Raw genomic sequence first — 22,810 nt, 5'->3', positions numbered from 1 at the left:
TAGCTGCAACTATGCATTTCTGCCAGGTAGTTTAAGAAAAGATGTATGTATAGCAGTTTATGAATGTCAATAAATCCAGTAGCCCAGAAAAAAACAGCTTTGGCTACAAATTACATGTGTAGGGGTCCCTGGCATTTAACTGAAATATTTACCGGTGCAGCACATTTCGGTAATTACATTTCTGCTGTTCATACCAGCTGCTGTGTGTTCATCACACCAGCGCTCATTCGCTTACTGCCCTCCTGTGTAAATGAAATAGAAAAATTAATTTCCAGCTCATCATCTGTGTGTCAGAAGCCAGCAGCACCTTCAGAGGGGAGTTTTGATGTGCACAGTATGTGTCTCTGTGAGCATGTTAGCGCGTGATTGGGGGGATATGAAGTTTTACCCTTTAAAGCATGTTTCACATTTTGGATGCATTATTAATCATGTTTAAGTCAAAGGCACCGACGCAGCTGCATAGTGTGGTTTAACACTGATGCAGTGAGCAAACATGCACAGCCATCTACTGTACCTGGAATTTGAAATACAGTAGATAAGAAGCTGTTTGCAGTGGAAATATATTGCTGGAACAAGGAGTTTTGTAAATTGGTCATGGTGGGTGAACAGCGTGCTGTCGTCAGGTAATTGGAAAACAAAATATGTTTCTGCTAAAGCTGATTGGGCCAGATGAACACATGTGGGGGCCTCGGGGTGCGAGATAGCAGAAGGCACCAGAAGGGGTAAAGAAAATAATACATAAACAAAATATGTGACAGGTTTTTTTTTCCTATTTATTATTCACAGTGACACTGAGCTGCATTCTGCTTCACAAGCATTAAGCTGCTCAAACTGCATTGTGTTGTGCTCGACTGTTCTGCACCTCCCTGCTGTCTCACAGAGCTGCTCTGCTCTGAGCGTGTGCAGCACGGATAACACTCTGTGGGGAGATAACATCAGGCCTGATTACATTTACAGGAAAGGTCAGCCGGCCATCATGAATATCTACACATAAAGTAAAAAGACAGAAATGGCTACTTCTTCTCCAGAATGTTCTATTCCTTTGTGGATGAAACCTTTTTGATACAGATGCATTTTAGGATTCATAACTTCAGTGACTTAATGGATTAAAGTATGTAGAAGTTTTAAGTTGTATTACAACTTTCTCTTTTATCCTCTGCTCATTTCACTGAACCCTTTATGGGGCAAGAAAACTTCTGTTGACTTCCTTTGTGGCCTCCCCTGACTTTCTGTGATACAGTGGAACCAGAAATAATTTTCTCAGCCAATTAGGGGAGATCTGCCAATGGCACACCATCTAACCAATCAACAGTGGCCCAGAGTGTCTCAAACTTCCTGTTACTTAAAAAATGTAGTTTTAGGTCCCAAACAAATGGCCCTAACTTCATAACTAACCATAGTGAGTTCATGACACTCACATGTTAAAAAGCTGAATAGCCATGCTGAATGCCACGATAGGTTTTATTTTTGTAGGATTTCTAGCAATTACTGAGATTTTAGAGTGACAAATGGAGGAACCATGTTTGATCATATGCTTGTTTAGGGGTGTAAAATGTTGTCTATATGAACTCATCTCATCTAGCAACCATATTAAATGTGTTTTCTTGACAGATAACCTATTATAATATAGGATAATAATACTCTACAGTGTAGTTAAATATTGTCAAATATTTTAAAATCTAGCTAAAACTGAGAGTTTACTTCCAATTTACACAGTATAAAAAAAATCCGTCAGGCTTTGAGCTTCACTAAGAAAGCATTGATGCAAGAACAAAAGAAATTAGTTTGGACTTTAGAAAAATGATTGTTGAAGCTCACAAAGCAGGAGTAGGACATACGAAGAACTGAGAAGTATCAAGAAATTCAAAGAGAGCCACACAGTCCAGAACAAACCTGGCAGAGGTAGAAGGAGAAAGACTGTAGTGACTCTGGAAAAAAAAACTAGTGAGAGATGCATCTAAAGACCCCAGAACAACTGCCAAGACATGAGTGAAGGACTTAGCCAAGTCAGGAATTGTAGTCTCAAAGAAGACCATCACTAAGGTCCTGCATAGGAATGGACCAAGAAAAAAAAAATTCTGCAGAAGAGACACCGTCAAGCCAGACTGAAGTATCTAAGGACAACCCAGAGAAAGATTACTGGAAGCATGTCCTTTGGTCAGATGAGACCAAACTAGAGCTCTTTGGTCATAGAGACATTGCTTATGTATGGAGAAAGAAGTAAGAGGCGTATAACCCAAATAACACTGTCCGCACAGTGGAACATGGCGGTGGGAGTGTTATGCTGTGGGGATGCTTCAGCTGGGAGTCTCGTAGAGGTGGCAGGAATCACGAAGAAAGAAGAATATCTGAAGATTCTGACAGAAAACCTCAAGCAGCTTTGTCTTTCAACACGAAAGCGACCCAAAACATACATATCTCCTGGCAAAAAACTACCTCCTGCACAAGCCCTGGCTTGAATCCCTTTTTCAGAAGATCATCAAATCTCTTGGAGCTTGAGAGATTGGCCAATAAAGAATGGGCTGGAATTCCTCAGGAGAAAACTACAACAAACGACTTCAGGCTGTAATCCAGAAAAAAAAAAAAAAAAAAAAAAAAGAAAAAAAAAAGAAGACACAGCAGACTATTAGCATCAGGGCAGGGGCTAATAATTTACACCCTGGTAGTTTTTGATTTTTGTGAAATAATTTTGCTTCTGTGTGCACAACGTAAAATAATGTAAGCATCCAAAATGCTCCGTTTAACAGCACTTGGGAAATATTTCAAAAAATGACATCTTCATAGGGAGACTAGTAATTTCATCCACATCTTTATATAGCAAATGCAGAAGTTTAGCAATTTGGACAGGCGGCCCAAATAAAAATGCTATAAATCCTCCTGTTGTCTTAAAAAAAAAAAAGGATAAGATGAAGTTTCTATGCAACTCAACACTGTATATATATATATATATATATATATATATATACATCATTGTTCCAGTCAGTTACAGAAATCTATGTGCAGAAATGTGAAAAAAAAATCTTCCATGTTAGCATGTCTATGTCGTTGGAGTCCTCTGTTCTCAGATTTAATGGGAAAAAAAATCTGTGATAAAGCCATGAATGTAGGCTAGTTATAATAAAACTGTTTTTTCTGCATAGTTGCCCTTTGTGTAATATTTCTAGGAGCAGATTTCTTCAATGATTTTTTTAAATTGATTGGATCATTATTTTACACACCCACTCCAAAGGCACCTCTAAATTCACTTTTACTCTATTAGTGGTAATGAGAATATCAATTTATTGATTGTCCCGGACACATTTCAGAAAAATATTCTGATAATAAAGTGAAAATCAATACAAGTCAATGAGATATGGATCTGTCTGTGGGTAGAATTGTTGTGCTTAATCTTAAGGTGACCTGGGAGCAGCTATTGAGACACAAAAATCTATAAAATGAGACTGTAGGGTTTTTTAAAACTCTAGTAAGTAGTGTACGTTGTTGTATGGCTTGTTTAAATTAATGCAAACCTGAATAAACTTCAGTGATGAATAATAACAGTCCAAAAAACATCACTTCATGGCAAGCTTCTATAGAAGCTTTGTAAAGGATCACTCAAAACAAATAATTGCAAATAAATTCAAGGCTTTAAGCAAGATATGGTTCACAACACTTGTTTCTCTGCAGTTTTCATGAAAAGATGGAGAATTATAAATACGGGAGTTGCAGCGCCACATAGTGGTCAGTAATAGCTGCCACTATTCTAAGCTCTTTTTGCCCTCCAACCCTCTGTGCAGCTCAAAAAACCCATATTATGATAAATCCTGATTTATTGTGCAGCCTTAAAAACCCACCAACTCAGTGAAGCCACAGTCATTTATAAAGATATAAAGCATCCTTATGTGAAAATGAAATATGAAAAACGAATAAATCTCAATAGAAAAATGCCCATGCTGCATCTCTGTAAGCAGTAAAAAAAGAACAAACTCTGACACTGAGAAACCCTACAGAGTTCCTCCTGAAGCCTGGAGCTGCAGTGAGCTCTTGTGTGATCATGAACAGGAAGACTTCTCCTGTCAGCACGCAGTTACTGCTCCTAAAAGACAAAACCCCTGCTAGCACAGTGAAGCAGTGAAACTCCTGCAGAGGCAGCAGCAGCTCGGAGTATTGGACAGAAATGAATTCCTGGCAGAGAGAGGGGGAAAAAAACTCTCACTACATATAAAATGGAGTTTATATGTGACAGTTAACAAGTGAGGAGAGAATCATCAGTGAGCGGGCACGTGTTGGGATGGCCCACGGCTAGGAGTTGGGATTTGGAAATGTCAGCAGATATAGGTCAGCAAGTTAGAGTCCCAGCAGAGAGGGTCAGCAGCAGCAGCAGCTTCAGACCTGAGCGCACTCTGCAGGAGGACACTCAGCACTCTACTTCAGAGAGTTCAATGTGATATATGCTCTATTAGCAGGTTTGGGTGAAGGTTGTCCTCAAAAGGTTCAACCAAAGTCACTCAATTACAGAGTCAACAGAGTTTTGTTTTTGTTTAGTCACAGAAAAGTTGACCTCCATCCAGGAGCTACAGCTTGTTTTTGTCTGTGTCTATTAGATCTTAAGGATCCAAGCCAGCATGTTTGAAGAAGGCACAACTTATGCGTAACTTTTCCATGTGGTCATTTGTGGCAAGTTTTTTCTGAATCTGTCTGATGCACAACATTCAGTAGGATGCTAGTTTTTCCTAGGATGAGAAAGGCATGATCCACCTCCAGTTTGCAAATACTTCTTGTCACCTTTGTACGCTGCTTGGGTCAGTATATCAGGGTGAGCCAATCAGAGACAGAGGAGGGCAATCTCTTGGGTATTTAGCAAGGCAAATGGATCTGTCGGTACTACTTTCTATCAGGTTGTTGCCCTCATCAAACTTTTACAACCATCCTAACTACATGAGGTCAAGCAGCACAAGTTGGTGGTCAGTGTACAGATACAAAAGGTCTTTTTACGGGGTGGTTGCAGTGCAATACAAAATTTCAAAATGTGAAATACTTTGTCAAAACTTGAAATAAATTTACATTTTGGAAAACAATTTTACATATCAAATAATGTTCAAAAGCAAAAAAACTTTTGCAAAAGACAAAAACATAAAGACAGTCAAAATATAAAGGGTTGCTTATTAAATTGATTAAGCATGCAAAGAACTGTCAAAAATTGGCATCAACTTGCAGCACATGCAGAGAGCAGTCAGACCCCTTTAAATTAGTCAATTTTGTTATGTTACAGCATGATGCTACAGTCATTTTAATTCATTTTACCCATCGTGTCAATTTAAAAGCATTATTGTAGAAAGTTTTGCAGATCTGGAAAATTAAAAAACTGAAATATCACATTGACAGAAGTATTCAGACCCTTCGTAATAAAAAACACTTGAAATGTAGCTCAGGTTCCTCCTATTTCTCTGGGTCTTTGCTGTGATGTTACACCTGATTTGCAAAGGCACAAACCTCTCTATAGAAGGCCTCACAACTTATAATGCATATCAGAGCAAAAACCAAGCCATTAGGTCAAAGGAACTGCCTGCAAAGCTCAGAGACAGGATTGTTGACAGGCACAGATCAGATCAAAGAAGTCTGGCACGACCAGGACTCTTGCAAGAACTGGTCGCCCGCCAAACTGAGCAATCAGGGGAGAAGGGCCTTGGTAAAAGAGGTGACAAAGAAGCTGATGGTCACTCTGACTGCGGTCCACAGATCCTGTGTGGAGATGGAAAAAGTTCCCAAAGGACAACCATCACTGCTGTCCTTCACTGATCTGGATTTTATGGCAGAGTGACTAGACAAAAGCCTTCCCTAAGTACAAAACGCATGAAAGCTTACTCTGAGTTTGCAAAAAAAATCCAAATGAAATCTAGAGAGCCACTCTGCCATAAAGCCCAGATCAGTGGAGGGCAGCAGTGACGGCTGTCCCTCTGGTTCTCTGTCCCATCTCGGTACAGGATCTCTGGAACTCAGAGTGACCATCGGGTTTATGGTCACCTCTCTTACTAAAGCACTCACCCCTAATTGCTCAGGTCGGTGTGGGCTTTATGGCAGAGTGGCTGGACAGAAGCCTCTCCTCATTGCTGTGACGATCCTGCTGGTTGCCTGTTTGCTGGTTCTGGTGTGTTTAGTTTTCAGGAACCAGTGGGTGTGGCCTGGTGGGCAATCAGGGTCAGGATGCGGATTGAGAACACCTGGGCCCAGTGTTCTCATCCTCATAAGAACAGGCTAATCAGTGCCTTCGGTGGGAGCTAGGAAGGAGAGGCTGAGAGAGAAATGGAAGGAACCTGAGATAAATTTCAAGTGTTTTTTTATTGCAAAGTGAGACAACTCTAAAGCCAAATTCAAAGTTACTACATATGTGTCTTATTTTTATATCATGATGAGGCAAATGCATTCGAAAAGCCCAGTGCCTTAGAAAGTAAAATCTTTAAATTCCACAACAAAAGGTGCGTTCCTCCCACTGTTGCATGCCTCTACTGGCTGTCCAGACCATGTTTCATGCCAACACTGCGTGAGAACTAAAAGCACTGTGGAGGTGGATCCCAGAGGCTCTGCACTACAGACCGCGAGCGAGGCTTTCAGATATGTGAGCAATAGTTTTGACACCTACACAGTCTGCTCCTGTATCCCTGTCTGTGAGGTGTCTGGCTTACTAAAGAGGATCATAGTACTACTCCACAGTTTCATAAACAGAGGAACACGACAGAGCACATTCACAGGACTGGGAAGAGAGAAAACACCATCTGGACAAAGCTGAGCTCAACAAAGCTCTCAATGCTCCGAGGAGCCGGAGCACTACCAGACGGGATTGTCAGCTCACTAACGATGATTCAGCCTCCCCTCTCACTGGCCGGTTAGAAAAAAGCTGCTCCATCATGCACACCGGACTGGACACTTTCTGCTCACTCACACTTCTTTTATTGACATTAGGAGCGACTTTATTTGTTTGCAACACCCAGACACTGTCCTGAAACTTCTGCAGCACTCAGCAGTCTTTAGACCTAGCCGGCACCCTCCTCTCCAAATAGAAATGAAGCACAAGATTAAAATCAAGCCACCGTATATCAACTTTACAAAAATGACGATTTAAGCAAGGCTTTCTATACAACATTCATTTCAGAGATAGGTAGGGCCACAACTCCAGACTTGATTTGAATTTTGCACTCAGGAATTTACCAATATACCTCCATCTGTGGATTCTATAACTCCTACGAGGATCAGTGTCCAATACAACTTATTTACATGCCATATGCGATGTTTATTAGACCAATGACTGTGGTATGCAAGACCACCTTTGTGGAAATGATTCTTTCAAGGAAATATGCCTTAAACAAACCACTTATTTATGCTTTGCTACAAATAGGTCATTTTAAAACAAAAGGCTACAAAAATACTTACGAAGATAATATAAGAACTCTAAAGAGCATTTCAGTCTTTGGCCTACCTGAAATTAACCCATAAACATGCAATCTTTAGATTGTTTTTTCTTTAAATGTAAAGTAAAAATCAGAGAATTAATCATTGACATTAGTTGCAAATTATGTTTATGGCCCTAAAGGGTGGAAAAAGTATGTGAACCCCTAGGCTAATAACTTCTCCAGGAGCTTATTGGAGCCAGGAGTCAGCCAACCTGGAGTCCAATCAATGTGATGAGATTGTGTGTGTTTGTTAAAGCTGCAAAAGAGCACTCAGAAGACCTACGATCCAGAAAGAGCTGGAAAGGGTTACAAAAGTATCTCTAAAAGCCTTGATATTTATGTGGTCACTGTCTACAAATGGAGAAAGTTTAGCACTGTTGCTTCTTTCCCTAGGCGTAGTCATTCTGTAAAGATGACTGTAAGAGCACAGTGCAGAAAGCTAAATGAGATGAAGATGAATCCTAGAGTGTCAGCTAAAGACTTACAGAAATCTCTGGCACATGCTAACATTTGTGTTGAAAAATCTACAATAAGTAAAACATTAAACAAGAAAAGAGTTCATAGGAGGACACCACAGAGGAAGCCACTGCTGTCCAAAAACACATTACTGCATGTTTGAAGTTTGCAAAAGAGCACCTGGATGTTCCACAGCACTACTGACAAAATTTTCTGTGGACAGATGAAACCAAAATTGAGTTGTCTGGAAGGAACACACAACGCTATGTGTGGAGAAAAAAAGGCACAGCACACCAACATCAAAACCTCATCTTAACTGTGAAATATGGTGGAGAGGCCATCATGGTTTGGGGCTGCTTTGCTGCCTCAGGGCCTGGACGGATTGCTGTCATTGACGGAAAAATGAATTCCCAAGTTTATCAAAACATTTTGCAGGAAAACTTAAGACCATCTGTCCGCCAACTGAAGCTCAACAGATGGGTGATGCAACAGGACAACGACCCAAAGCATAGAAGTAAATCAACAACAGAATGGCTTCAACAGAAGAAAATACGCCTTCTGGAGTGGCCCAGTCAGAGTTCTGACCTCAACCTGATTGAGATGCTGTGGCATGACCTCAAGTGAGCGATTCACACCAGACATCCCAAGAATATTGCTGAACTGAAACAGTTTTGTAAAGAGGAATGGTCCAAAATGCCTCCTGACCGTTGTGCAGGTCTGATCTGCAACTACAGGAAACGTTTGGTTGAGGTTATGGCTGCCAAAGGAGGGTCAACCAGTCATTAAATCCAAAGGTTCACATACTTTTTCCACCCTGCACTGTGAATGTTTACATGGTTTGTTCAATAAAAATATGAAAACATATAATTTTTTGTGCGACATTAGTTTAAGCAGACTGTGTTTGTCTATTGTTGTGACTTAGATGAAAATCAGAACACATTTTATGACCAATTTATGCAGAAATCCAAGAAATCCCAAAAGGTTCACATACTTTTTCTTACAACTGTTTAGATGATTTAAATCAGAGGTGACTGTAAAAAAAAAAAAATAGTCCAATATCCTAATTTTATTCAAAAGAGCCTCATTTAAAAGCTAGTCTAACAGTCAAGCCCCTCATAAAACAAAAACCATTCCATTCCAGTTACATGGGGGAGTCTGGTGACTAATTTCACATTGACTTACAGTGCCTATAAAAAGTATTCACCCCCTTGGATAATTTTCCCTTTCACTGATTAATAAGTAAGTCATGGTCACTATAATTTGGCTTATTTGACCAAAATTCAACAGAGGTCCAGCCAACTGTTTCTTTAGTCTAACAATCAGTGAAATGGGGGTCACCTGACTGCAGTGAATGTGTCCCCAATGACTGTATTATAGACATCTCTGCCTGGAAGGAACAAAAGAACACTTAAAGCAACTCAAAATGGTGCTTTCTGGCCATCAGACAAGACCACTGAAAAGCACAGTGGTGGCAGCATCGGGCTGTGGGGATGCTTCTCGGCAGCCGACCCTGGAAGGCTTGCAAAGGTAGAGGGTAAACAGAATGCTGAAAAATATATGAAAATCTTAGAGGACCATCTTATTCAGTCTGAAAGAGAACTATGGCTTGGGGGAAGATATATTTTCCAGCAAGACAATGACCCGATGCAGCCAGCGAAAGCTACACAGAAATGGTTTAAAGACAACAAGGTGAATGTTCTGAAAGCCCAGGCCACAATTCAACATGGAATTTGTGGCTGGACTTGAAAAGTTTCCGCCTAATCCTCATGCAACCTGACAGAGCTCGAGCAGCTTTGTAAAGAAGGTAGGAGTAGAATTGCAGTGTCCAGATGTGAAAGCCTGATTGAGATCCATCCACTCAGTGCTGTGATTTCAGCCTTGAAGCTTTGAAGAAATCTGTTTTCAATTTCACATTAAAGAGGTTTTATTGTGTTTTTTTCTTCATAATAATTGATTTATGAAATCAGTCAAAGGGTAAAACTTCCAAGGGGCTGAATACTTGGGGACTGTATATAAAGCCCTGGTTTAAGATTCAAATTCAACCTGGTTTAGCTGTTTTAAATGTTAATAGCTATATGTTAATTGTGATTTCTTTTGTCATTGCGAGTTAAATCGTCATGCATGTACATTTCGCATGTGATCTATGCAGTGTAGAAGGTACTCAAAGCGAAAGTGCTAAGAAGACATGATTTATTGCTCATTGTTGATGGTGAGAAATAAGGGAGGGCCCAGAAAGTCAGACTGCTCCTAAACTGATCAGAAGTGCTTGATTAACTAAGTTCAGCTTGGACTAAAGTATCCATGTGCACTAGAGATCAAGGTAAATAAAGGCTAAAAGAAAAGGTACAAACAGCAGCAGTCTCAGCACATTTCACAGTGAGTGGAGAGGTGAGAGCGCAGCACCAGGTGCAGCAGCGTGTGTAATGTGATTGTCCACAGTTTGCATTTTACTGTGCTTGAGAGTAGCACAGGGGATGGATTCAAACAGGAGGCCTGCGCAAGAAAATGCATTTGAGGCAACAAAAACCTCAAGCGGTCAAACTTAAGAGGCGAAACATTCAAATGAACCGAGAATACAACATCTATTGTTACACTTTTCTTCTAGAAAAAAATGTCCACACAACCCTTGGGCAAAGTCAAACATTTGAACAAAGCGATTTAATTGCACGCTTACAGGAGGCTTGTAAAGGTCCTGAAACCACCACGGCATGCAGATTATGCACTGCTTCTAATTACTGTATGCTGCTGAAAAACAGTCTGAGGACAGATCCAAGGGCTCGATGCCATCTGCCTTTTACTATAACTGCAGTGTGTGATGCTAGCGGTAAGGCCCTGTGCCTGTGTTTGAAGATGAGATGCTGGAGGAATGTTAGTCTCCTCAGTAATATCTCAGCTTTCTGTTTCATGCAGGCATAAAGCCAGCCAAGGTGCAAATGCAGGTGTAATGCCATTTTCTTCTGGCACCAGTCCATTTTACTCCATACTCGGGCCTGTTTGGCTCTCTTATAGACGGTGGATGTGCTGATGTACGTGAGCTGAGTGGAGCAGCTGGAAGTGTTTGCTCAGATCAGGTGGTGCAGAGATTTCTGTGCCATTTTAGCTTGAAACTGATCCTGTTTACACCTGCTGTATTTGGCTGAGCAACAAACAAAAAATTCATCAGTGCCATAATTGTATAAAAGAACTGAAGTATCAAACAGCAAGTCATCCTCTGGTCTGGGATCCCCCTTCTGAGGCTCTTGGCCCCATCAAACACCCAGCAAAAAGTCTCTTAGTGTGCAGCGCAGGTGTCTTTGCATTTCTAACCTGTAGGAGTTGCTTTTTCTCTTGGTGCCCATGCTGTGGCGATAGTAATCATACCATATATAACGTCAGTGCAGTCTCAGTGATGTCATCCATTAGTTAACCTGGCAAGCAAGATAGACTGTTTCATATATGCAGTGCATGGGATATATTTCAAATTCATCTGGACAACCACCAACACAGTGTTTGTGAAAGCCAGAACCTTTCAAAAATGACTGGAGAATGACTAGACTAACACTCAATCTGTCACATTCCCTATGGGCCAATCAGAGTGATAAGACGTAGTAACGTAGAAGGCATGCGAAGCCCCTGTAAGCAAGGCTGCCCATAAAGGAGGATTAAGGGCTTAACTTTCTGGGGCCCAGCCAAACTAGGGGCCCATGGAGGTCAGGAAAATTATGGTCCATTGTAAAATTAAGTTGTGATAACCATATATTTGTTTCCTGAAAAATAACCACTCTTTTCAAAGCAACAAATAATTTAACTATTCATGAATGCCGCAGAATAGCCTTCTGAAAATGGAAACTCCTTTTCTTAAACAAAATTAAAATGGTTTAAAAGTGGCAAAAATGTGTTTAAAGTAGCAAAATCAGCTGAAAATGTGGTGATATTAAAAGAAGAAAAACGTAGGGATGCGCATTATTGTTTTTTTTTTAATATCCGGTATGCCAATATTTACAGAATTATTATAGCCGATATTGAAACCAATATTTAAAGCTATTTTTCAGACCTAAAAATTCATTCCTTTGAACACACTTTAAGGTTTAAGAATGAACAAAGACATAAATACACTATAGAGTTTAAATAATGAGGATGAACTAAGAAAAAGACCTCATGGACATAGGTCAGTTTGTCCAGTCTAAAAATCATCTAATTTATCAGTTTTGCGAAAATTTACAGTCAATATATGCTGATATTCACAGCCAAAACATCAAACGTAAACACCAGCAGAAATATTGATATCTTTGGATACTGATATTTGCCTTTTTATGCTGAAATCTGCCGATACCAATATCAGGCCAATAATATTGTGCATCCCTAGCAAAATGATGTTTAACATGGCAAATCTGTGATCAAAGTGGTAAACCTGAGTGGAAAAGAAGTGATAAAAAAAAGGGTTAAAATGTGCTCAAAAATGTCTAAAATTTGCAAAAATTGGTAAAAGGGTTAGGGTTAGGGTAAAATTGCACAAAACTAATAAAAAGTGACTAACAATAGTGATAAAAATGGGTGAAAAAGGGGTTAAAAATTGATACCAACAAATAATTTCAACATCGGAACCCAATTATTAACCTTTTAAAGCAGACAGATTTGCCAGACTCCATCTTTGTAATCTGGTAAATCCATCTTGAAAAGCTCCAATCAACAACGTTTGTGCCCAGCTGAACACTGTTCGGACCAATCAGCGTCAGAACAAGGCCTTAGCTATGAGCGGGGTTTAGATGGACTCAAAGCCGTTTGCAATGGCTGACTACAGTGCAGTGATTAGCTCAGATATACCTCTAGTATAGTGTCACTTTTACCAGAAATTATCCACATTTCTGCATGAAATAGAGAATTGAAACAACACTTAAAGCTTTTCATGATGGGGAAGATGTTGTTTTGTTTGCTCTTCTACTGACCTGCTTCTGCATGAGCTTGTGAGTTACGGGATGGTGGTAAGTTGTTCTGTGAGAGGTTGTAAACAATGGCTGCTAGTGGAGGGATTAGCTCAGAGTTAGCCAGAGCAGCAGTTTTGTCAGAACTGGGCCAAATTTCTTGATTAAAACAACAACACTGAAAGCTCTTCATGACAGAAAAGATGTTTTCGCTCTTCTCCCAATCAGCTTCAGTGTGGCTTTGTGAACGTTATGGGTGGGGTTTGCCAGTGTATCCAATGGCTGCTGCTGTGGTAACTATTAGTTTAGATATAGCTGTAGGAAAGCAAAGGTTTAATCTGAACTGGACCACATTTCTTTTTAAAACAAGGGCAAAGAGCCACACTGAAATCTTGTCTCAGCAGAAAAGATGTTTTTGCACATCTCACAGTGGGTCTTGGCATCAATTTTATTCATCGAGAAACTCCTCCATTCACAATTTCAGCAGTGGTAGACTGTCAGCTCAAGACAAGCACATGCACACGTCATTTTGTCATGAATGTGAAAGACAGAATGTTCCTCCAACCACCTTCTGAGATTTTTTTGAAAAGTCCTGCCCTTCACGGGATTTCCATGGGAGCTTATATTCATGCAATGGAAATACAAAACAGTCAATCTTGCATGTCAGGCTACGCAATCATAGTTCGACACACTTTAGTTGGTGACTCAAACTCAAATTAAAGTTGGTCAGGAGAAGAACAAACAAGATAAAGCTTTCAGTGTGTTTTTTTCTTTAAATTAAGAAATGCTGTCCAGTCCTCCTACATAACTGCTGCTGTAGCTTCACCGGTTGTGGCCATTATTTAAAGGCTTGTAGTACAACTAAACCAGCCACTTCTGTAGTCATTTTACTTTAAAGGGATACTTCAACATTTTTCAATATGATTATAAAATAATCATGGAACATTACGAGACGGAGATGTTTTGAAGCTAAATGCAAAGCCGGAACTACACTCCAGAATTGGCTGCTGCACTGTGTCACTCCGCCCAGTGGTTCACTCAAGAAATAGTTCCGAGTATTTGCTTCATGTGTCGTAATGTTACATAAGTATACATTATTATTTCATAGCGTGGTGAATGTGCAGGTCACAACTTGTCCATGAGAGCGTTTTGGAGTTGTTGGATTGTGTATTTGATGAGTTTGATGAAGGAAATAAAAAATTCCGTCTGCTAAAATAGCGTTCGCGGTGCAGCTGGTTTAGCGGTCCCCCAGATCTAGAAACAGCTTGCACTGACAACTAAAGGAAACGGACCTATTACTAAGACTATAGGAATTATGGCAATGGGCGAATGTGCCAAAATGTTGAAGTATCCCTTTAAAGCCAGGAGAAATGTTCACCTCATGTCTATGATTAGAACATATTTAAAACAATCACATTTACCCTTGATAAATATGTAATCAATTATCATTAACATGCATTGATTTTCCTCATTAACAATGTTACTGACAACTGCCTTCAGCTCATGTGAGACTCCTGCAGCCATGACATATCAGGGCAGAAGGTGATCTGACAGGCCTTTAATGAAGTATGCATTACCACAGCCTGCTTGTTATATATTCCTTTAACAATTAATATACACATCCTCATCCAGATCCTCCTCAGAGCGGCACCATGTTCCTTCAAAAGATCACTTCTCCACTGTCAAAGTATAATTGTCAGAGACTGAAGGAACGAGAGCGCAGACATCTTCAGCTTCACTGAGATCTCTTTTTTTTCCTTTCAAAGACTCACCAAAGAAAAAAAGAAAACTTTTGCCATCATTTCTCCTTTTGTGTCAGCACCAATTCTGTAATTCAGGGTTTGTGAATACTGATTTCTACATTAATATTTCATTAGCTCATATCATCTACACCTTGTCACTGCCACCTTCTTTTATTCACAGAACAAAACAAGCTCCCAGCTTCTTTGCCTCTATCAAAATATTTTATTTTAATAACTTATTTTAAGAAAAGCAGCAAAGTATTCCGAGTTTGAACAAACCTCAGGACACTTTCCTACTTTTAGCCATCCCTGAGGGGTTTCAGATGGGCCCCTGTGTGCACACTCGCTGATGACTGACTTGTCTAGTTTGTCACTGTGACCCGGGACATTAAGGTGGGGAGCATTCAGAACCTTTTTTTAGCCTTTCACGAGCGATGAGTTGTGAATTTAATGGACTTGTCTCCTTCTAAAACACTGTTGTTGTTTGTCCTGAAACAAACTCAGAAGTTTGTAGACTTGAAATTTTATAAATAAAGTCTGTTTGTTGCTGCCAAAAATACATCTGTTGTAGCTCATCCAGCCTCAGGACCAAATACTAGCAGGGCTGATCTTGTTTGTCTGGCGCCACATGTGATTGCAATTTATCTGAACTTTCGGTTTCTGTTTAAATGCTACATGACAGAGAGGTATTACAAAGAAAGTCTAACAAAAAGGTATCGTGACTACGACAAAAATAACTCTTCCTTTCCCTACGCCAGAAAAAAGCTCCTGGTTCCTCTGGGCTAATATTTAATTGACTGTTTTTGCCTGATCCTCTTTAGGGTCACACTTAGGTGAAATGTGTCCCTATGTAGATGATATTTTCCTCCATATATCTGTATTTCTTGAAATGAAACTTATTTAATCTTTGTAAGAGTTAGAAAAGCCCATCCTTCCTTTTGCTATGCTATAGCACCTTCTCTTCCAGGATGACTACCAGCATGTTCTGCATAGACGAACCAAATCACGGTAAAAGTAATCAAGGCCACCCATGAGGGGGGATACAGGGGAGAGCTTTCTGGGGACCAGCCAATTTGGGGGCTCATGGAGGCCAGGAAAATTATAGTCAATTGTAAAGATAAGCTGTGATAATCAGATTTTATTTTTTATCTGAATAATACCCACTCCTTTAAAAGCAAAAAGTATAAAAAGGACAATATTTATACCACAGTATTAGGCCTTTTTAAAGATGTAAATACCTTTTCTCAAAAAAAAAAAAAAAAAGACCAAAATGGGTCAATAGAGGCAGGAATGGGCAGGGAAGGAGTTTAAAATGATATTTAAAAGCAGCAGAACTGGGTTGAAAGTGGCATAAATGTGTTTAAAATGGCAATATGGGTTTACAAAGGCAGAAATGTATTCATCTGTAGTATAAAGCCTTCTTAAAAATGTAAATCCCCTTCCCTAAAAACAAAATCAAAATGGATCAAAAGGGGAAAATGGGAAGAAAAGGTGGTGAAATGTGATTATAAAGCAGCAGAAATGGGTTAAGGTGGCATAAATGTGTTTAAAGTGGTAAAGAGGCAATAAATAAGTGGAAAGTCACAATGTCAAATGGTAAAACCGGCAGAAAAAGTGGGGAAAAGGGGTTACTAAAGGCAAAAATGGGCATAACAAATAGTGATATACAGTTAAAATTGGCAAATATGAAGGAACTGGTGAAAATGGATTAATATTTATTGGCCAACAGAGGCAACAATAGGTGGAAAATGGCAAAAACAGGCAGAAAAAGTGGTGAAAAGGGTTTGAAAGTTGCAAAAATGGCTAAATGTGGCAGAGATGGGTGGAAAAGATGTGTTTTAAAAGTTTCAAAATTGAGTTAAAAGTGGCAAAAATGTGGAGCGCCGGCACTTGAGTGGTTAAGGCGCGCGCCATATACGCAGGTGACCCGGGTTCAAATCTGGCACTATTTCCTCTATTTCCTCTTCCCTGTTTCCGACTCTATCCACTGTCCTATCCAATAAAGGCAAAAAGGCCAAAAATAAATCTAAAAAAAAAAAAAAAAAAAAAAAAAAGGCTAAAATGTATATTTACAGTGGCTAAAATATGCTGAAAAGGGGTTAAAATGTGGCAAAAAGAGGTAAAAATTGCGCCTGCACACAGGACACACCACAAAAAAAGTGGTTTAAAGGGGTTAAAAAGTAGCAAAAATAATGATTTCAACATCTGAAACAAATAATAGATAATCTGGCTCTAAAATGAAGAACCTGTTAACCAGGACGCTCCAATCAGCACCAATGCTGCTGATCCAACACACATACATTGATTTCATCAATAACTCACAAATGGGGAAGGCCCAGTGTCTGGATTTGTCAGGGGTCGAGCCAAATCTGTGGGCAGGCCTGCTTGAATTATCTGTGCAACCCAAAATTAATCATTTGTTCGAGACTAAATATTTTAAAAACAGGATAGCTACTCCAATGCAATCATCAGACAGTAGCTCAGTCTGTTTGGCAATGCTAATGTTAGCCACACCCTGCTAACATACTCGACATTATTTACAGATGCTATAATTCTGAGTGTAGCTGTTTTCCTTAAATAACCTGCCAAAGTAAACCCACAGTGCAGTGTTTTGTTTGTTTACCCCCATATCAGGTCCTAGAATATTTGGCCTTGGCATTTTGGGCTCAAACCACCCCTACAACAGGTTGATCACAATGTAGCTGTAAACCATTCCTGTGTTTCTTCTACAGGTCTACCAAATTACTCCCAAAACTGTTACCAAGCTTAGAGGGACTGTAAAATCCAGTGTACAGGCTACACTTAATATGCCTCATTTTTTGGCTGCAGAATTAAGATCTTTGGTCTCTGCCAGAGTTCGTTTGCACATTCTCAACTTTGCACAAGATTTCATTTCAAATGGACCAAACTGCTCAGGTGTGAATGTATCCTGACCATCAAAGCTGATCATGTTTCTGAAACAGCTGTAAGAGCAGCACTGAGTTTGACACTGCGTCCCTTTCATTTGTTGATCTTTTCTGAAAACTGCTAACGGTATGAGAAGTTCACTTTCTTGCTCTGTGGATTAATGCTGAAATGAAGATGACACCAAACAGGAGAGAAAACAGCAAAATTATACAGTATTGATCAGTCACATATTAAAAAGAAGAAATGCTGATGTAAACCTCCAGAGGAACCATATAGTGCGTAAAATCAATTCACATAGTAAGACATATCTGTTTATATTTGAAATAATGCAGCGTTTGCAGCACTCTTACCTCAGCCCGTATAACACGGTGCCATCAGGGTGCAGGCGGATCATTCTGTTTTTTACTGTTACACCGTGAAGAAAGGACTTCTTGTCATTAAGGAAGTAGGTGTCAGGGAGCCACAGCTGGTCTGCTACACGGTTGTCCAGAGTCAGGTTTAGGTTCAGCTCGCCATATGCCAAACGCTTATCTCGCCAACTCTGTTGGAAATACATTGTGATGGTGTAGTCCTGCAGGAGGAGAACAGAGATAAAGTCACAGAGGGAAATCATTGGGTTTACGTGTAATACGAACTCTCGTAAGATTTTAATTCACAGTTTTCTGTGTATAGTGCGTCTTTCTGAGAATCACATGAACACAAACAATTTTCAAGAGCCATAAATAAGCAGAAGAAAATGTGAAAAAATTAAAACTCTCTCTATTCAGAGCTTTACCATAATGCAATTTGAAAACAAGGAAAAGGAGGAATAAGCAACTTTGATAAAAAAGCAATAAAAGAAATGCTTCTGCTATGATCATCATGAAAATTGTTTAGCTTTTTTTCAATACTATCAGGAAACTTCACTGCTCAGCATTTGTGGAGGAGAACATGGGCAGCAAACCAATAAATACAGCTGTGTTAGTACTTCTTTATAATTCTGTATCCTAGCGGAAAAGTGCTTAATAGAGATATAATGTCTGACAGCTAATGCATCATTGCTCCACTGGTGAGAATACTGTAGATGACCATGCAATTACACTTTTAGTGCAGGTAAGATTACATGAATGAGTCTAGAGGTGACATTATAGCATGACCAACAACTGATGGAGTAAAGAAGACAAGAATAGGAAAAGGACAAATTGAAAGACTTCATAATATTGTTGATGTTTAACTGGTTACACAGAAGTTTTCACTTGATTTTGCGTCCAATTTGCCACCCCCTCATGATAGAGTGTGTTGCCTATTTTAAGTCTTCTTGAAAATAAATATTTGTCCATGTTTTCCTCAGGTGTGGTGTCAATGTGATTATTTTACAGTCCCCAATCGTGTTGGAGCCTCCCCAATGTTAAATCATTAAATATTTTTGATATTTTGATTCCAGGTCAGGCTATCTCTAACAGAATACCTACGAAAGCCAAGGGTAACATTGCCATCTGGATGTTGCGTGCTTTTACGCCTCACAAAAATGGTAGCAAACATTTATAAAACTACACCATCTTCCTAGCGAGGATTTAAAGGTCACATACTATGCAAAATACCCCTTTTCAGGTTTTTCCAACTAAAATATGTGCCTCTGGCCTGTCCACAATCTCTCCAAGAATCAGAAAAATCCATTCCGTCCATGTCTCTCTTTCTCCACCGTTCAGAAAATGTGTGCTGAGACAAGCCTTACTCAGGTTTTCCCCTCATGATGTCATATGGGGAGACAGCAGCGCCCCCAGGTTCGGTTGGCCTTCCCTGCTTGGAAGAATGTCCCACCCCCCAGTTTTGGCAATGAGCTGCGATGTTGTAACCTGAGACGCCAGATGGATGTGTGAATCACATCCCTCTGGGAAACCTTCCATATACAGTGTTTGGGAAAGGGCAGATCCTTTGAAAAAAAAACCTTGGAGGGTGACTGGATAAACGTTCTGTCTGTCACATCTTTATGGGCCAATCAGCGCAACAAAACATGTGACGTCATCGCCGATGCAGAGGTGCGCCACTACAGAGGTATAAATTCCATAAAGAACTGCATAACAAGAACCATGGCAACTGTAGACATGTCAGTACACAACCTTAGAAAAAAACAACTCAATGCTGTTCTTTGTTCTTCTTTTAACAAAGAAATGCCGTCAAGTTCGGACAGACTGACGCTTTAGCAGCATCCATGCTAATCTCTTCCACCATAATTGCACTGGCCTCTTGTCACTGCTTGCTTACGTCACGACTCAATCGCACCCCAAAGTACTGTCCCTTGACCCTGATTGCTCCTGTCACTTTCTAACCAGGGCCAAACTGTTCAGATGGGAGCTTTGCACGACAGATTTGCCAGTGAGAAAAATGAAAACAGGCAAATCCATCTGCTTTGCAAGGTTGAAGACGTTACAGTCGGGCTGAAATCTGTCTGAAGTGGTGTAGTCTGAACCAGCCTTTAGGGATGAACTGGAACGGAGGTTGTGTTCTTCTTGTCCAACATCAGTGCCTGACCTCATAAATTCTCTACAGATTGAATGGGCACAAATTCCCACAGAAACACTCCAAAATGTTGTGGAAAGCCTTCCAAGAAGAGTGGAGGCTGCACTCTATGTTAAAGTACATGTATTTCAATGCTATTACACTACCGGTTGGTGTAATGGTCAGGCGGCTGAATACTTTTGTCCGTGTAATGTGGTAGAATGATTCTGATCAGTCTGGTCCGTGGACGCCAGTGTATAGGGTGACTTACTAACATAGACTGAAGTGGTTGAAACCAATCCATCAATAATCAAACCTTTAGTCTTTGAAAGACATTTAAAATAACTGCTCATTGTAGTTACCAATCTATCTGAAAGAGTTAAACAGTGATTCATCGTCTCATTTTTACAGTTTACACAGCAGGTTCACTTGTGTGTTTTAGTGCGATACATATTAACATCTTGTTTTTCTAATTAATCATACAGTGTTGTCTTTTAAGTGTCACTCGGGAAGAAATAACAGAGCTCTTTCTGGTTGCTCAGACCTACCACTGATAGACAAATCACTGAATCATTTCATTCATATCTGATATAATGCAAAAGCTATTACAAATTTAGATCAAGGAAAAACTCTCTAAACTAAACTGATAAAAACAGAAACTTTGACTTCATTAGGAGGGGAAAGCAGGCACTTATTCTAATCAATAAAAACATATTTAAAATCTTCAGTTCATTTAAAATTCACATAATATCTCTTTACATTTACCTTCTCATGAAGCAATAGTGTTCTATAATTCCACTCTGAACTGATTATCAAATGAGTATCTTAAGCAAAGCATCAATACATCTAAATCAAAAACTGTTGGTTTAAAGGAGGTGGACTTTGATCATTTCAAAACAAAAGCAATAAAGAAAGAAATGAGAAGCTCTCCTCCATGTGAGCTGCTCTCTGAATGACTCGGTGTCACGCTGAGTCAAAGAGACAGAATGACGTCATCACTCAGACAGCCGCCATATTGCCTTTTTCACAACTAAGCCTGCATTCCTGGCCGCTCTCAGGTCTGTGTGAACACAAAACATGGTGCTGCCTTACAGAATCGAAAATGGATTATGACAAATATCAACCGAACAAGACAAAAACATTTCTACAAAACACCTTTTAAATTCCAAGGTTCTTTAAGGAGATGTGTGAAATGGACAAGAAATCAGGGAGGTTTACTCAAATGTGGTGAACAAGTTGTCAAATTTGTTTTTTATGTTGGAATATTCTGAACTTTAGTTGTTGATAAAGGAGAAAGGCATGCAGTTAACTTGGATGGAGCAGTAAGACATTTTAAAACACCTCAGGCATGGCTTTAGAAAAAAATGGCCACCTTGTGAAAACTGTGAATTTTCACATAGTGGCCATTTCTTAGTGTTGTCACACTCAGGATGGAGAGTTAGAGCAGTGCCATTGAAGTCTGTGTGAAAATAGCAAAATGGACCAATAACTTTAATTATAACCAACGGTTTCCTCTAAGATATCAACAAATTATTTTCCAGAATCCAACAATAAAAGGACAGGAACTTGACTGAGGCTTATCCCTGATGGTGAAGGTGAGAGCACTAGTGTTTACATGTACTGCAAAAATACATATCTAGTGTAGCACCACTTACAGTACCCTAGGCACACCTATGTCAATCTGTTAATCATTCATTATCTCTGTTTTTATACATTTTTAGTGTGGATGTTTAAGTATAAGTGAACATCCAGCTCAAAGCTAACTGCACCCACTTCAAGATTTCAAAAAATGCACAGAAAGTGAGCAGCTTGGTACTGAGAAGGGAGGGGAAAAAGACATTTTTTTTTTTTTTTTTTAAAGGGTTTTCCAGATGAAGCGGAAAGACAGTGACTTGCCAGAAAGTGACAGAGTCCCACAGCACTGCTGCCTCAGAGCAATCTTTTGAGGTGGAGGATTTTTTCCCCCTCCAAAGTCCCCAGAAGCAGGCTGTGGAGTGGTGGCGTGGTGGCGTTCTGTCTGTTTGCTCCAGCACCGGCGTTACTAAAGCCGGAGCTCTCAGAGCCATCATAACATTTGAGATCCCAGCCTCATCATGGTATCACAGGAACATGGCCATCGTATGAGTACGGCGTGTAGAACTGATTTCAGAGAGAACCAGAAATGTTTGAAACTTACCATGTTTACTTCTGAGATGGAGTCGATGCTTGCTATGTTGATGCTCATTCCTACGATGACTGGAGCACCTGAGAGAAGAACAGAAAAAATGTTTACCATCTCAGTTCTTAGACCACACATGTAAGTTGTATGTTTTCAAATTCAGACATAAATTTAGTCATTAATTTTGGTTGCAACATTTTATTTTATACCCCAAAATCAGCTTATACTTCCACAGACCGAAGCATATCAAGATGTGCATTTCCTGCATATTTTTAACTACATTGTGGGAAAATCAACAACAAACTACAGCTCTAATGCACAGGCTACTATGATCATACCAGTCTGGTTTCTATCTGTTCTTCCTGTTTAGAGGGAGTGTATATGAAACAGTAAGTAATGATCCTGTTCCTCTCAGAAGCTTACACAACGTTGCTGTGAAAATGCACTCATCCAAACTAATTTGTAGGCGAGGCGTTCATGTAAAGGAACAGGAAGAGCAAACTGTGCCTCATTTACATGATTATAGTACATGCTGCAGACATGTGAACAGCTCTGCACATACACTCCCTTACATGTACAGTCAACACTTAAAGCACTTCAATATTCAAACACAACTTTAGGTTTACAAGGATTATCCATCCACAGCATCGCAGAATTCACCCACAGTATAACCAGGAGAACAAGTCCTCACATGCTGTGACTGTATGCTGTATTTTTTCTACATATGAAAGCTTCTGAACC

The 22,810-nt window shown here is 39.7% G+C and overlaps 1 protein-coding gene across 1 annotated transcript in view; it reads right to left on the bottom strand.

Moving 5' to 3' along the window:
- The window catches only part of gabrb4 (gamma-aminobutyric acid type A receptor subunit beta4), a 39,973-nt gene extending 17,823 nt beyond the window's left edge, over nucleotides 1-22,150 (bottom strand). Inside the window, exons 1-2 of the mRNA XM_041801574.1 lie at nucleotides 22,088-22,150; nucleotides 17,784-18,004 (exon numbers count right to left, since the gene is read on the bottom strand). Of these exons, the coding sequence (XP_041657508.1) occupies nucleotides 17,784-18,004; nucleotides 22,088-22,135 (269 nt within the window). The 5' untranslated portion in view covers nucleotides 22,136-22,150. The remainder of the gene's footprint in view (nucleotides 1-17,783; nucleotides 18,005-22,087) is intronic.
- Between the last annotated feature and the right edge of the window lie 660 nt (nucleotides 22,151-22,810).

The sequence above is a fragment of the Cheilinus undulatus genome, linkage group 12 (assembly GCF_018320785.1).
Source record: "Cheilinus undulatus linkage group 12, ASM1832078v1, whole genome shotgun sequence".
NCBI lineage: Eukaryota > Metazoa > Chordata > Actinopteri > Labriformes > Labridae > Cheilinus > Cheilinus undulatus.
Note: the sequence above shows the minus strand (reverse complement) of the source record. Positions and strands in the feature narration are given on the sequence as shown.